Source organism: Pogoniulus pusillus, chromosome 7 (genome assembly GCF_015220805.1).
Source record: "Pogoniulus pusillus isolate bPogPus1 chromosome 7, bPogPus1.pri, whole genome shotgun sequence".
NCBI classification, from domain to species: domain Eukaryota; kingdom Metazoa; phylum Chordata; class Aves; order Piciformes; family Lybiidae; genus Pogoniulus; species Pogoniulus pusillus.
Window position 1 is genome coordinate 20,034,033 of NC_087270.1, and position 16,415 is coordinate 20,050,447.

At 39.1% G+C, this 16,415-nt stretch overlaps 1 protein-coding gene across 2 annotated transcripts in view; it reads right to left on the reverse strand.

Annotated features, from left to right (window-relative positions):
• Positions 1 to 377: 377 nt before the first annotated feature.
• ESF1 (ESF1 nucleolar pre-rRNA processing protein homolog) overlaps positions 378 to 16,415 on the reverse strand; it is a 38,735-nt gene continuing 22,697 nt past the window's right edge. For both annotated transcript variants that reach the window (XM_064146150.1, XM_064146151.1), the window contains exons 10-14: positions 12,073 to 12,194; positions 9,850 to 9,940; positions 4,932 to 4,999; positions 3,942 to 4,088; positions 378 to 3,013 (exon numbers count right to left, since the gene is read on the reverse strand). In XM_064146150.1, coding sequence (XP_064002220.1) covers positions 2,717 to 3,013; positions 3,942 to 4,088; positions 4,932 to 4,999; positions 9,850 to 9,940; positions 12,073 to 12,194 — 725 coding nt within the window. In that variant the 3' untranslated portion in view covers positions 378 to 2,716. The remainder of the gene's footprint in view (positions 3,014 to 3,941; positions 4,089 to 4,931; positions 5,000 to 9,849; positions 9,941 to 12,072; positions 12,195 to 16,415) is intronic.

Genomic DNA, 16,415 nt, shown 5'->3' on the forward strand with positions numbered 1-16,415 from the left:
AAAAGTTTGTAAGACTTTGGGTTTTTTTCATAGTATTTGGGTTGGTTTTGTATGCTAAGAAAGTGGCGGCACGACTTACTGTTATTTTTGGATGCTACTGAAAAAGTGAAAAGAACAAAAAGCCAATTTGTTATTAATTGGAAATAAGACATTTCATTTTCAGAAGGAAGGACTAATAGAAAACATACGTGGTTCTTCATCTCTGTCTCCTCTTTCTTGATTTTTAAATAAATCAAACCCTCTTGTGATTCCCATGTGTAATATTAGATCCTTAAACACTTGGCTTGCACTCTAGCATGAGCTCTGACAGCTGCCAACTTGTAGACAATCTGTTTTATACCAGAACTCCATAAATTGCTAGAAAAAGTACTCCTGTCTCACTTTTTACAGGTCCAATTTTTAATGTATTATTTTATACAATTGCCATCACTTTTGCTGCTTAGATGACATTTAGTGAAAGGGAAAAACAAAATCACATTTTGAAGTTCAGATGTTAGAAATTCTAGATCACATTTTCATATTTGAAAGGATGAAGTGGTCAAAAAGGTCACCCTTGTTTACACCAAAGGCAATCAATTGCAAGGAATGCTAGTCTGGAAAAGACCATTTATCAGACTTCCTAAATATGCTTCTGCTGGAAACACAGAAAAGAAATCACTTCAGATTTTGTTAGCATTGTTCTGAAAGTATGGAGATTAAATGATGGGCTTTGAGCTATTAGAATTAGTGATTAATAACTCGTTTTTTTTTTTAAGGAAGGAAAGGGGAAAAAAAAGAGGATTTAGATCTGATTGTTTATAAATAAAACTAAAAGCTTTCTGTCCAAGATGTGTGCTGGGACAGATCCTACAGTTCTTCCCCATCAAAATGTCCCCTCAGGACTCAGCAACTTGAGAACAAATCATCAATACCAAAAAGAACATTTGATTAGATACAATTATGATGCATTAAGGATTCACATGATACCAAATACACATTACCACAAAGCAAATATTTTTTTCAGCCAAGAGTTGAAAGCCCTGTCAAAGTCTGCCTTCCTATTTCTGTGTTTTGTTTTGCCATGACTTCCAGGTATAAGTTCTCCTCGTTCTCTATCACAGCTGGTCAGTTCAAACTACAAACATGGGTTTGCTGGGTACTGCTATGTTGCTTGAAAGGCTAAGAAGCCACAGAAGGCAGATCAGTTATGTACAGAAGACTATAGTATCTCGTTTTTTTCTGTTAGCTGCTTGGAAATTAAATCTGATGTTCAAATTATTATAAAGAGCAATTGCTTACATTTAAAATGTTTAAAGTCCTTGAGTATTCCTCAGGCACATGGTTGCAAAGAGGTCTTTCAAAACCCATCTCCACCTCTATTGCTATGTTGTATCACTTAAGGACTGTACATTTTGACCGTTAGGTAAACAGCCTCTCATGTGCTAACTCTGTCTCAGCATCCCCTTTACATACTGAGATACAGATACTTCACAAAGCCACTCGTTTTGATTATCTGTAGTTTCTAACTCCTGTTTTCATAGAAGGTTTTGCTTAAGTTAGAATATCACAGAAATTAATACTTCTTTAAAACTGCAATTTACCTCGAAGTTCCACTTCTAAAGTCTTCATTCTCTTCTGATACAAACTTGTATTTCCATAGGAGCTGACAGAGCAAACACAGGGCTGGGCAGAAGGTAGCACTGGAACTGGGTGACAGCTGGGGTGGGAAGGGCTGAGACTTGGGTGGGTAGGTTTGGGCTTGGGATGAGGCTGGGAGTGGGACTGGGGCTCCAGCCCAAAACTTCAAGGCAAATCAATCCTCACACTCTAGTGTAGATAATTTTCTACCTACTGTATTTTCCTTGCACCATTGATATTTTAATCACAGACACTAATGCCACTTGAAGTGTCTAGATATGCCTTTGACTTGTCCATCTTTGTTTCTTTCTTGTTTGTTTGTTTATTTATTTATGTTTCCACTTGCCCTGCTGAAAGGCACTGCATAAGTGTAACTATATTGGGAAGAATACAGGATTAATAGTAAAAACTTTAAATTTTTTGACATAGTTTAGGTGCACATCTCAGTGACCAAAATCCCTTTAGGCAAAATGAAGTCATTTATTTTCTATGCATATTAATGAAACACTTCTAAATGGCAGCATTTCAATTAATCAGCTCTATTATCCAGGAAGTCTTCAAGTACTTAGAGGAGAAAATGATGAAACACATAGGTGAACTTTTAAAAATCCAAAAAAGCCACGTATCCAACATTTTGTTCCATTTTTAGCTGTATTACTATCTTCTTTAGTAACAGAGATGACTTTTTGTGGAACTAAAAACATTAAACCCCCTCACAGTCTCAGCAATAAACCTCTGCAGAAGTGTTTTTCTTATTTATAAATACAACCATAATTCCGACTACTTTTGCTAGCCATCTTCAGCACTTCTGTGATCTCTAACAGGTGGCATGATACAGAACAGAATGCCCCCAAACCGTCAGTTCCTTACCTACATGTTTTGAAGGTGTACATTTTTAATAATAGTATAAATCAGTATTTGTTGTAGCAGAAAAAGAGTGATTATTACCTCACTCAAAAAACTCACCACCATAATTGAGAGATTTTTGGGGTTGTTGTAGATTGATAGGAACCAAAGCAAGCTTTAGTAACTTCCAACAGATGTCACCAATTGAAAGAACTGAGAGTTAGTTAATATCTGAGTGAAAACAAAAGTTCAGTTATTTTAATTTCTGCTTTTTCCTTGCCTGAAATTCTTCGGTTTTATTTTTGACAGATTTTATTAGCATTGATAGAGCCGGATCTATGGCTTTCTTGGCAACCTCTCCTTTCTTTGCCTTGTTCTCTTGATCCTTGCTTGCCTTCTTAACATTTTGTTCCTTTTCTTCTCTTCGGCGAGCTTTTTCTTCCAAGATCTTTTCTACTGCTTTTGTCTTCTTGAAATTTGGGTCTGAAGGATCCAGATTAAACAGGGGAGAAGTGAACATGGCTTGGAACCTTGCATCAGCGATGTTTATCTGAAGGCAGAAAAGGAGTATTTATTTTAGGTAACCTTTTGCACAACAAACTGTGAGCTGCTCATGAGATTGTTCATCCTTCCTGGAACTGCTCCAGCTACAAAATCCTGGTGAGTGTGAAGGAGAAAGCCAGAAGGTACACTACTTGTAAAACAGACAAGTGAATGCTTGTACAAATCATGTATATGCCTCTGTCAGCAAAGCAAGGAAAGCCTTCTTGCTCAGAATGACCAGGATGAAATCAGCTGTGGATAATAATCAGAACAAACACACCAATGCGTGCTTTAGGCAATGAGTTGTACAAGGCCTCACTAATAGCACCTTGTTATCTTAGAGAGGCTGAGTCTGTTCCCTTCAATGCTGCATCCAAATATTTTTCGGTTTTTGAACACAACCTCTAGCTCCCTAAGAAGGTCAGTATTTTAGTGCTACAAAGATGCTGAGGGACAGGAGCAGGGACTCTTATGCAGGAAGGCTGAGAGACTGGGGCCGTTTAGAGAAGACTGAGAGGGGATCTTATCAATATTTGAAAGACTCTTTCCAGTGGTGCCCAGTTTTAGGACAAGGGGCAACAGTCACACACTAAAACATTGGAAGTTGCATCTAAACATAAGGACAAACTTCTTTGGGGTGAGGGAGCACTGGAACAGACTGCCCAGAGAGGCTGTGCAGTCTCCTTATCTTTAGACTTTCAAAACTTGCCTGGAAGTGTTCCTGTGCAACCTGATCTAGATGAACCTGCTTTACTAGCGGGGTTGGATTAGATTATCTCTAGAGGTCTCTTACAAAACCTACTATCTTGGGATTATGTAAACCAGTTCTTCAGATTAACTAAGAGAGAGGAAGGATGAGAAACCACCAAACTTGTCATGAAAATAATATTAATAAAAGTTCTAGCAGGACCCAAAAATCAGGAGTACACTATTACCTGGAAATCATCTTCTAGTAATTCTTTCCTTTTCATTAGGAGTTTCTTTTTCTTCTTGCTCAAATTTTGTTGTTCTACAATCTTTTTGTAATTGAAATGTTTTCTGGTATCATCCTCATCGTCCATCATAAGCAGGGCCATTTCAGCCTGTTACAAAATAAGAAAGTCCATGTACACAATGAAATTAAGTTTTTTATGGAAAATATTACATCTCATTGATAAACTCTGTGTAAGCCTACAAACATCTGAGTTGAAATAGGGTTGTCAGGGTAGTATTTCATCCATAAAAACTTTCTTTAACATATTGAAATGTAACATTAAATACAATAGGTGATTTCCTCTTCATTAGATACAAAATAAACCCAAATACCCACATCCCACTTTCAAACTGACAGGCTGATAATCTGATCTAACATTGTAAACTATAACTTGGAAATAACAAAATGGACACAATTTTATATTGATATTTATAGAGAGGAAAAACCCCACGTAGATTAATTTTTAAAATGTAGGTAAGTTGTTATGAGAGAGAGGGAAAGGCAAACATGCAATAGCAAACAATTCAGTTGTCAAGGTTAAAAGTCTACAGGGCAAGGCTTGAACACATGGACATTTCATACAATGCTGGTGATCATGGTATATGCTCATCATTGCCTAACACACAAACATGCCAGGATAGCTTTAAACTAGAGGGACTACCAGCTCAACCAGTATGGTTTCCATTCCCTCACATTTTGGTGTTACTTAACTCTGTTGAGCTGTGGTCAACTGTAATGATAATGATATCCTGACATAATCTTAAAATACCAAAGCAGAGATCATCTTCTGTTTTTTCTGGGTAGTTTTTGCTCCAAAGTTCTCAAAATGGTACATTATGATTTGACTGCCATCCTATGGAATTCAGTAGTTCCACTCACAAACACCTAACAAATGCTGCATTGCCTGATTTCTGCAGCTATCAGTAATTCTTAACATTTTGAACCACTTCACCTTCTGTTTTTCAACTTCATCTTCATCTTCTGAGGTACTTTCAACTGATTCTGGCTTCTTCTTTAAACCTAAGTGCAAATATAGGACATGTACACGTTTATTCAAGCTTATGCAGGAGACCATAATTTAACTATGAGCAGAGCCTCCTAAGTGTGTCTTATTTTATTGTAATCAATACTCAAATGTGGGAAAAGGCTAAGAAGTTACGAAAATTCAGCTGACAGAAAGCAAAAAAGAAAAAAAAAAAAACTGTATATTTGTTCAATTGAAGGAGGCAACAATATTCAAATGGCATAAACAACTCATCAAAAAATACCAGAAAAAATGTGGCATTTTTTTGTAGAGCTGTAGAGAGAAATATCACAACAATGCAGACAACATATGACATCATTCCATTCTCAGAGTGTTTTAAAGATGAATTATATTCTCATAAATATAACTAAAGTTCTCGAATTGTTCATTCTTTCTGCTCAAGTAGACAATACAGTAAAAGCTTTAGAATAAACAGCATCTCTTCTCTGTATCCAGAGTACAGTCTGGCCTCATCAGTGGGAAAAAAAGCTGTGCTAGCACTAAAACCCCTGAAAAAAAACCTGGAGAGAATCACAAGAATGAAAATATGCTTGACTGTTCAGGCTGGATATTCTTCTGATGAAACTGTCTTACTCTCTTAGAAGTTACTTTAGATAAACAGGCCAAATTAGACAGACATATTGCATGGTAACACCATGAGACATTAGTCAAATGTAACTTCTAATGAAAACAGATTATTAATTTATAACATGTACAAAATACACATTATTCTCTCTGGAACGCCTGTAGACCTCAATCAAGAAGGAGCAAGAAAGACAGAAGGTTCCTGACCTGAATCACATACTCTGACCTTTGAGCTTGGAATTACATTTCCAGGAAATTTACTACAGTCCACTGGGAGTACTCTTAAGGAACAAATTTGGCTCCAATTAGTTAAACTAAATTTCTAGTCAGACTAGAAATACAAATGTGCCAGAAAAATGTCAGGTCATATCACCTGTTATTACACAATTTATGTTAGTGTGTAGAAGAGAGAAATAAATGTCTTCTCTTAACTTCAACAACTATGACTTTTTTTCTATCTTCACAGAACTGGCTGAACTACAGAGAAGGAAACCAGGACACAGAGTTGGAGACAATTATTCTAGAAGTTGTATCAGCAAATCTCTTAGCCTTCCACCTATTCCCCAGAGAAAGGCTCCTCAAGTGACCTTCTCTTTCACTGTAGGTAGAAACACAGAAGTGAAGGTAGCTTATGTTTATGCCTTCAAAGATTTCTGTGACTGCAGATGGGGGTGAATCTGAAGCTAGTATCCAATTAAGCATTTATCCATGACAATAAATAATCAAATCAAGCAAACTTTATTTCTTACTATGCAGCTAGGCTTGGGACCTAAGTCACTCCTAGCACTAAAAAATTTGCATCATACTAAAACCAGCTTGGTTCCAGAATTCACAAATGCATCATTTGCTGTCTTTTAACATACTCCTAACACAGTCTCTCTTCCTACAGACACTCTGGAAGCCTCCTCTCCCTATGTGTTTTAGGAGTGTAAATGGTTTGAGTATTTTCTAAACTGATTACAAAATCTTACAATTTTCATAGCACCTAATCTCCCCAGCTATTTTTTAATCAGGTTTGTTCCACCCTCCAGCAGCAGATACTTGTCTTCAAATGCTATGCAGAACTGACATCTGTCACCAGCCAGTGAGAAAAGCTTCTGGCCTCTGCTGCAATTCCCCCCTGAGCAGCTGCCACTCAGCTTTTTATTTATTAGCTCAAGAACTCACAACATTCATTTTGCACATCAGTTGAGACACTGAGACTTCAAATACAGAGACTGACCCTATACCAAAAACTCCTCTTGTAAGTCCTCTTATCTGCCTTACTCAGACACTTGAAAGTCAGTCTCAAAAGCCTGGCAAAGACACAGTACATGAATCAGTAACACAGTTAAGACCTTTATCTTCCAAGTGCAGGTTCTACAATTAACCTCAGCTTTTACTGGTAACCTCATATGTCCCTGCTACCTCCCTGAATTAAGAAGGTATCAATTCCACATATCATAAATTAAATCATAAGAAGGCATCAAATGGTTTGGAACTGATAGGAGCTGTAATAATGTATAAAGCCACATAGCTCTTCTCTTCAAAGGAGAATCAATAGAAATTATATTTAATAGTCTAAAGTGTTGAGAAACTATTCAGTGATCTCAAAGAGCAGGACACTGCTCACAGGTTAATAATCAATTACCCTATTCAGTTAGTGATATTCCAGCAGATTAAGGTACAAAACTCATTCTCATTTATGTGAACATTTTCAGAAACCTCACAGGAAAGATGCACAAGGAAAAACTGGCCAAGCCAAAACCAAGTTTTACACCATTTCTTTAAACCATATGTACACCAAAGTAAAATAAAACTGATGTACTAAAATCAAGCTTCTGAAGAGCAATATCAAGGCTCATATGTATGCAGCATTTAACATTTTAGCCCATGGTAGTATTGAAAAAGTCACATTAGGGATTATGCACATAGAAAAAACTTGGGCAAAGCAAGCACAGTCATGTATTTCAGGAGTGCTGATTTGCAAGCACCTGCACCCTGCATACACTCTGGGCATAGCAAGGCACAAAGAATTTGCTTTACCTTGCCTCTCCCAAGATGTTGTAACTGCAGTGCAGGAATCACTGCCTGCTTTACAATCAGTTTTCAGTAACAAAGAGAAGCTTGATGAGCATACTCAAGCATAATTCCTGTAATTTCCATTTTTCCTTTCACAGCACTCTTGCCTCCTCTTCAATTGCCTCACCTTGTCAGAAACTAACTTGCACAAGACCCACACACATCGCAGTCAACAAGTGAATCCAGCACAGGAGCAAATACATCACTACAAAACCCAAACATCCTCACAGTTCTTGCACCAGAACACCTGAACCTGCAAATATATCCTGTCTTGTGCTTTTCCAGCATAAGCCAAGATCATCTGACAGTCAACTTAAGGAGAAATTTCAACCTTTCAGAGTAATTGTGGAAGCCTTATGAAAAATTATGAGCACTCAAGTTATTGCTGCCTGACCCTAAATATGATAATGGCAGAGGCACAGTTTAGTTCAAAGAAAATTCTCTCCAACTGTATAAGCTAGCTGTGCTTAAAAGCAACCCCAGCTATGACACAGAGATTGTTCTGGGTAAACTTGCTGAAAGCCAGATGAAGCTGTGCTCTGCAATCTTCATTAAAAGGTCATCTGGCTCTTAGCCAGCTACTGCACACTCCCTTTAAAACTCACCCAGGGCTAACCACAGTTTGTTTTCTTCCTCTTTCTTAGTAGCTTATCAGTAATCTTGCAGACAAAACCTACACTTTCTTAACCTTTGAGGCTATTTAACTATCCCCAAAGACTACAAGCACACTTGTGCTAGTTTGAAGCTAGCCAGAATGTTTTGGTGAGAAGAACTAGATGACCATCACAATGGTGATGTCTACTTCACACATAGGCTTGCTGCGATGTATAAGAAATAAAAACATAGATAACCACTCTCACTTTTGCTGGGGAACTGGCTGAGCTGCATCTCAAACCTCACCCTCCATTTTTGACTAATCCACTTTGCTTCCTAACTCCCCTGGCTGAACCTCCATTCTTCCTTGGGACTGGGGTAAGGTTGAGAGGGGTAGGGGGAAGGTGAAGGGGCAGTTGAGAGCCCCTCCTGGGGACTCAGGTTTCTGGGAGGGGAGTTGTGTTTCTGTATTACCTTTTATCTTGTATATTTCTGTATATAACTGTATATACTGTAAATATTTGCTTGTATTTTGTGCCAGCTGTAAATATAAGCTTCATTCATATTTCCAGAGCTGGCTGAGTCTAGTCTGGGTGATTTCTAAAGTTGGGGGGGGGGGGTGGTGGGTAACACCCAAACCATCACGACACTAAAATCCCATCCTCTCTTTTATGGACAAGATTTAAGGATCTGTGGACAGTTGCTCTCTGCTGACATGCTCAACAACACAGGTTTTCTTACATAACACGAGAGAAAATATTTTTTCAGACATTTGGCATAGAAGGTCACTATGAGAATATCTGTATCAGCTTCCTAGTTAAAAATAAAAAACCCCAAACATAAAAGGTGGCAGAAGGAATGGCATCTTTACAGTGAGTCCTGAAATAACCTAGACACAACTCACTGGGAAAGCACTGCAGTGTAAAGCAGCCTTGCATGCCACCATCAGGTGTGGTTATTTTCTGTAACACATGGGTACGACTCACCCTGCTGCTCTGTATTCAGACTATGAAGACATACACATAAGCACATTTAGACATGCAGAAGTCCAAACAATCAGGACAGAAGCCTGTGCTGATTGGTATAAAATTGAATTCTTTACTTTTCTTAATGATCTGGGATCTGCACTCCTACTCTCAAAAGAAACCACGACCAAAACAAGAGTCATAGTATTTCTACATCTGTTACTATCTTCCTTCCTTCCTTCCTTCCTTCCTTCCTTCCTTCCTTCCTTCCTTCCTTCCTTCCTTCCTTCCTTCCTTCCTTCCTTCCTTCCTTCCTTCCTTCCTTCCTTCCTTCCTTCCTTCCTTCCTTCCTTCCTTCCTTCCTTCCTTCCTTCCTTCCTTCCTTCCTTCCTTCCTTTGATTCCCAGAAACGGCTGAATAATGGTTACTGACAACAGCTAACAGAACATTCCCCTACCATTCCACATACTGCAATATACATCCATTTTACAAGAAGAGCACCTGCAATTTTAGGCAAGTAACACCCACTTTATTTAATTCTGAACATTCTACCTCTGCATTTAGTCCAGCCCATCTTGGTTTCTACAGCCCATTGTTGAAAGAAAGAGCAGGTTTACTCTAAGTCATCTGTCTTGACCTACCAGTTTTCTTCAGTTCTTCAGCAAAATAGGGGTCATTGAGATCAACATCGGGTGGAAGTTCATCTTCGCTCTGTTCTCTCTCAGCAACAGCCTATAATAAAGGACAAACATTTCAATCCACATAGAAACCACTACTTAAGATTCACTGGAATTAATGGTCCTTCTGTTAGTAACTGTTAAGATAAAAAAATGAAATACTGCATGGTGAACATCATAAAACCACAGTACACTAAAATAGCTAGTAAAGACAAATCAACAATTTAAAATCTGCTTCACAGATGGAAAGCTTTGTGTGAACCTGAAGAAGGGTTTCTTATACATCCCAAAGACCATTATTAGATGCACTCACAAACTGTAATGCATTAGCTAAGCATACCAACAAACTGCAGGATCACAGCATTGTTAAGTGCTTATGCTGTCTTCCACAAAAACTCTCTTTGAGGAAGAACTTGCGTAATCAACTTTGTTTTGTGCTTTGAATTTCTAAAGGACTGAGTGTGGATTTAAAAGAAGAGATTTTATTATTGGAAGTATCCTGTCATACACCTTGTCCCTTGACTTCTCAGATGGAACAAGAGTATTATCACAGTATCACAGTATCACCAAGGTTGGAAGAGACCTCATAGATCATTGAGTCCAACCCTTTACCACAGAGCTCAAGGCTAGACCATGGCTCCAAGTGCCACGTCCAATCCTGCCTTGAACAGCTCCAGGGATGGTGACTCCACCACCTCCCCGGGCAGCCCATTCCAGTGTCCAATGACTCTCTCAGTGAAGAACTTTCTCCTCACCTCCAGCCTAAATTTCCCCTGGCGTAGCCTGAGGCTGTGTCCTCTTGTTCTGGTGCTGGCCACCTGAGAGAAGAGAGCAACCTCCTCCTCGCTACAACCTCCCCTCAGGTAGTTGTAGACAGCAATAAGGTCTCCCCTGAGCCTCCTCTTCTCCAGGCTATACAATCCCAGCTCCCTCAGCCTCTCCTCGTAGGGCTGTGCTCCAGGCCTCTCACCAGCCTCGTCGCCCTTCTCTGGACACGCTCAAGCATCTCAGTGTCCCTCCTAAACTGGGGGGCCCAGAACTGAACACAGTACTCAAGGTGTGGTCTAACCAGTGCAGAGTACAGGGGCAGAATGACCTCCCTGCTCCTGTTGACCACACCATTCCTGATGCAGGCCAGGATGCCACTGGCTCTCTTGGCCACCTGGGCACACTGCTGGCTCATGTTCAGGCAGGTATCAATCAGCACCCCCAGATCCCTCTCTGTCTGGCTGCTCTCCAGCCACTCCGACCCTAGCCTGTATCTCTGCATGGGGTTGTTGTGGCCAAAGTGCAGCACCCTGCACTTGGAGCTATTGAACCCCATCCCATTGGACTCTGCCCATCTGTCCAGGTTAGCAAAACTTGCTCTACTACCTACCAGTGCTACCTGCTCTATTCAAAGCATCTTTTTCTGCAATGTTTAACAAAGATGCCAATTAAAACTGTCTCTCGTTGTAGAGATTACTCCTAAACACATTATTCTGCAACACAAATTATATTCAGAGTCATTCAAGAATTTAGGGAAGGTGGATGTCACATGTTATTTTTTCCTAGCACATGCACAAACACTTCAATAATTTGCCCATTCCTGCACACTGCTGTCACAGCAGTCAGTTACTTCAGTTACCTTCTGCATGTGCAAAGCCGAAGCAATGGCAATTTTCACACTACTGGAGGATTTTTCCACATACAGAACTATTGACCCAATTATTTCTTGCCATTTGAAAGCCAAACAGTTCTCCATGGCTATTAATTATTTGCTGTTACGGCTTTGGGAAAAAAGCCTGTATCATTTTAGGCCAAGTATTTCCAAAACTACAACTATCATTATCATAACAACCTTGAACTGAGATGCATAAAGTAGCAAAGAGACCCTTCCTAATGCAAACAAAAATGTACATCAACCCCCAATTTTTATATAACTCATTTATCTTTAAAGCAACACAAGTAGCAAAGTGAACTTTCGCATAAGAATTATGTGTGATCAGTAGTATCTTGAATGTCCTTTTGCCCTTAAAGTTTGACAAAGGACTCTCAGTCTTCCCATGGGAAGACCACTGCATCTTCTAACCTTAATGTATATTGGGAGCTACATAATTCTTCACTTAGTTTTTCCAAAATGAGGAATAACAGTGACTTCAAAGAACAAACACCAAACTTGCCCAAAGTGGGCAACGCAAACATTACCTTTTTCTTTTTCTTGAGCATTCTTTTTTCCTTCTTCTTCTCTAGATATTTTTGCCACGGAGTTAGGTTATCCTTTCCTTCCAACTTGTTTTTGACCATTTCTTCAGCAGTTTCTTTGAGGCCTAGCATATAAAATAGCAAGTTAAAGGAATGAGATGACTCTGATTTTTTTTGTTGTTTGATTTTAAACCAGCTGCTCCCTCCTTTGTAAAAGAATAATCTGGGTTTTTTTTTTCAACAAGTCCATGAAAACAACATAAATACTGCTTAAAATACCATCTTTATAAATCAGATCATTTTTCTGGATGTGTTTTTTTACAAATAAAGTATTTCTTCCCTAATAAACTGAACACGAGCCAGAAGAAGAGCTTGCTTATGTGACATCTCATTCCAAAGGCTCTCACTATTCCTCATAAAGGTCCCCAGACCTTTACGCAGACTGTGCAATCTAGAAATGCCACTTTTTGAAGATGAGAATAACACAAGAAAAATGACAAAACATACATAAAGAGCCCTTTTATTTAATGCATTCATACTATAATTAACTAAGACTCACAAAACCACACTGACTACAGTCCAGTCATTCAAATTTTTTGAGTCTGGCGAAACAAACTACAAAAACTGAAGTGACTTGACAACAATTCTGAAATGTTAAATTGCTATGGCAATACAGGGTCACCTCACAGCTGACTAGGATCTCTATAGCTGGTGCTCTGCATTTCACTCAGAGAGAGTATCCTTGTGCCTTGCTCATAGAATCATAGAATTAACCAGGTTGGAAGAGGCCTCCAAGATCATCCAGTCCAACCTATCACCCAGCCCCATCCAGTCAACTAGACCATGGCACCGAGTGCCTCATCCAGTCTTTTCTTGAACACCTCCAGGGACGGTGCCTCCACCACCTCCCTGGGCAGCCCATTCCAATGACAAATCACTCTCTCTGTGAAGAACTTCCTCCTAACATCCAGCCTCACAGGATAAAGTCGCTATATACACACCATCTCCCTTGCTGAAGCTTTGCTTCTGTGATAATACTATGAGAATGCTGCAGCATCTCCGATGACCAGCGCATTTTTCATTTATCATCACACAAGAGGACAACCAAGTTAATTGAATAAAGGAAAAATAAATCTGCAGCTAGAAAAGCACAGAAAGATTTTTTTTGCATCATGTAACTGATGTCATAACATGGTACACATTAAGTTGAATCAGTTATGTTCATGTCATCTAGCCTATTACAGCTACTTAGTACCAGGCTACTTTAACACAGAAAACTACCTAAAAATAAACAGCAGCACACTCCTGGAATGACAGTAAAACTAGATTCGGTCAGTGCACAAAGTTAATAGCTTGGATTTGGGCTTTGTTTGTTGTCATTAGCTTGTTTTTAATTAAGCATTTGTTATTAAATATCAGAGATTAAAGGGCATAAACCACTTGAAACATATCAGCCTCTCAAAGGAAAACAAAATATTGGAAAGAACATTTTCTCTTCTCACTGATAAGCAGGCCAAGTTGCAATAACTCAAGATTAAAACAAGAAAAAAAAGGCAGCAAGAGAAAAAAAGCTACTCTCTTGTTTTGCACACAAAATTAACAAAGGTTGGTTTTGTACTTAACAGCTATGTGAACTGAAAGACTGCAACAGAAAAGTACACTTCTCTCACCACATTCAGTTATGCACAGTAGCTGGCAGACCACTAACTGAGATCTGCACCTCACTCCTATCCTTTTGTTATGGAAATGGTGTAAGAGAAGCCCCCAGGTTTGTTTCCTGACCTGTCAACAGCTAGCTATATACTTTGCTGAGCTGAGTTTCCCCCTCCATTTCAGAGCATGACAGTCTTCCTAGGGTCCTAGAACATCAAGCCCCACAGGAGTGCACTAATAATTCTAATCAAGTCTCACATGAGAGGATCGGACTGGTAAGTTTGGATGTGTTTGTTAGGTTTGCACTAAATTCCATATTGTTTCAATGTCTAGCACTTGAGGCTCCATGTGCAAGTACATCCTGACCTTTAATTTAGCACTTTTCTAAGTGTGCATTCTGCTTACCACATCATCACATTTTAACTCTTCCAGTGGATCTTAACTGTTAGATCTATAAATCTTGAACATTTAACTGCTTTTTTTTTGTTACTCTTCTATCTGTAGCTAAGTTACTGAACATAATGATGTACAGCAAAATGACCACACATAACTGAACCCTGTCCTAGAAAGAGAAGGGAGATTTCTATCATATGCATCATGGCATTATTCAGTGGTTCACTGTTGCCTTAAAGTAGAATCCATTAAATAACTGGAGCATCCCCATCTGACATCTAGAATATTTGAATCCAGAAAAAAGCAGTTCAGTTAAAAGCAGGTTTCCTTTTTTGGTGAAAACTTCCATATGCTTCAGGAATGCTTTTTCAAAAGCCTTTACATTGTGCAGTGCTTGCACGTTAGGAGGACAGACACCGATTTCAGATGCAGCCTATGCACTTCCAACCCCTTCTTCACAACACGAGAACTTGCAAAAAAAGTATTTCATGATATAAAGAAATGAACTGACTTGCTTTGCAACACACTGGAGCAAACTGAGCGTCAGAAAGACAGAATCCACTTCCCTGTCAGGAGGTAACAGCTTGAGCAATTAAGTGTTTTTCCCCTACCTGCAATTTCTTGTTTCATTCACAGAAGGGTACAGATTGAAAAGGACCACTAGAGACCATCCAGTTCAACCTCCCCTGGCTAATGCAAGTTCACCTAGAGCAGGTTGCACAGAATCACATGCTGACAGGTTTGAATATCTCAAGAGAAGGAGATGCTACACACTTTTTTGAACTTCTCTAACAATGAGTCAGATATTCTAAACATCCTCTTTTGCAACACGACTGATACACCTTGGGAGCTTTCTGCTTACCCCTCCAAGTCTGACACTTGCCATCCATTCCCCAATTCTATTTCTTCTACTCTTCTCTCTTCAGCATCCCTTCTTGGCATTGCAGTCCAGTCTTCACCTAACCAAATTTTACTCTGCTACCCCTCACATCAGTTTTATGGCACAGAAATCATACTTAGACCTCTACAGATTTCTTCTACCTAACACCCTGGTTTCTTAGTTGGCCTGTTGTTGCTCCTCATAATTTCTTACAGCTCCCTCACTAACGAGAAACTGCAAATAGAGTTCATAATGGAAAAAAAAGGCAGCATTCATAGATAGTTCTACCTGTCATCAGAAAAGCAGGTAGAATATTTTTTCTGAAAAACTGCAAGCACCAATTCCTGTTCTTTCAACTGTCAACACTCCAAAACTAATTCAGAGTCAGTTACAACAGGTCTGAAACACAAAGTGTGGACAAGATCTAAACCTATGCGTTATAGAACGAGAAAAGCATGGTGCAAAAAAAGATAAAGCATCATTTGAATATCCAGAACTAACACTGAGTGGAAAACCAGCCACAAAAACTGGGTACTAAACCAGCAAACAAATGCAGAGCCACGACAAAGAAACCATCTCATATAGGTTCACTAAAAATGTGCCACTAAGAAGCCCTCTCTAATTGCTAACTGTACACCTCTTAATCTTCAAAGTCAATGAAAGCAGAGTCCCCAGCACCCCAGAAATTGAAGTACTACTACTATGGCTACTGTTTTGCAGTACTTTTGTTGTGGGGGGTGGGGGTGGAAATCACTGATCAGGTAGCAACCTTTCATGTTCTCTCTGAAGAGTAAATACTGGATTTAAAAAAAAGTCACTTCTCCAGAAAGAGAGAGACCCAAAATCTCCAAGGAAGTTACAAGATTTCTGATTTATTTGCCTGCAAAATGGAATCATTTGATCCATCTGGCACAGAAGGACTTGGAGGAAAATACAGCCCTTTCTTGTGGTATTTGGCAGTCTCTTGAAAGGCATTAGAGTTTCTCCACAGATTAGAATGGCTTAGAAACTACTGTCCAGACCACTTCCTGAGAATAAGAGTGTATTTAAGTGGTCAAAGGCTTTTGATTGCAGAAGGGGAAAGGAATTGTCTACTTTAAGTGGAATTATTAACTGGCCATAGAAAAGTCAAATTGATACTCTTACCGACATACATTTTTTCTAGTTTTATTTAATCTTCACAAATAACAGCAAAGAAAAGAGGGGGAAATGGTCACCTGTATTAGCACACAACTAAATCATGTCTGAGCTAAAGGATTAGGAACAGGACAAATGCTAGAAAAAGTCTAAATATGGTAGGAGAGGGAGGGTGGCCAGAAGTTGTCCTTCTCTAAACATTTAACTTTGGAAATTTTGGGAAGATTAAGAGCATGCAAGTGTCACAATTATTGGAAGTTAAAAGGATGGTTTTCTAGTCTCA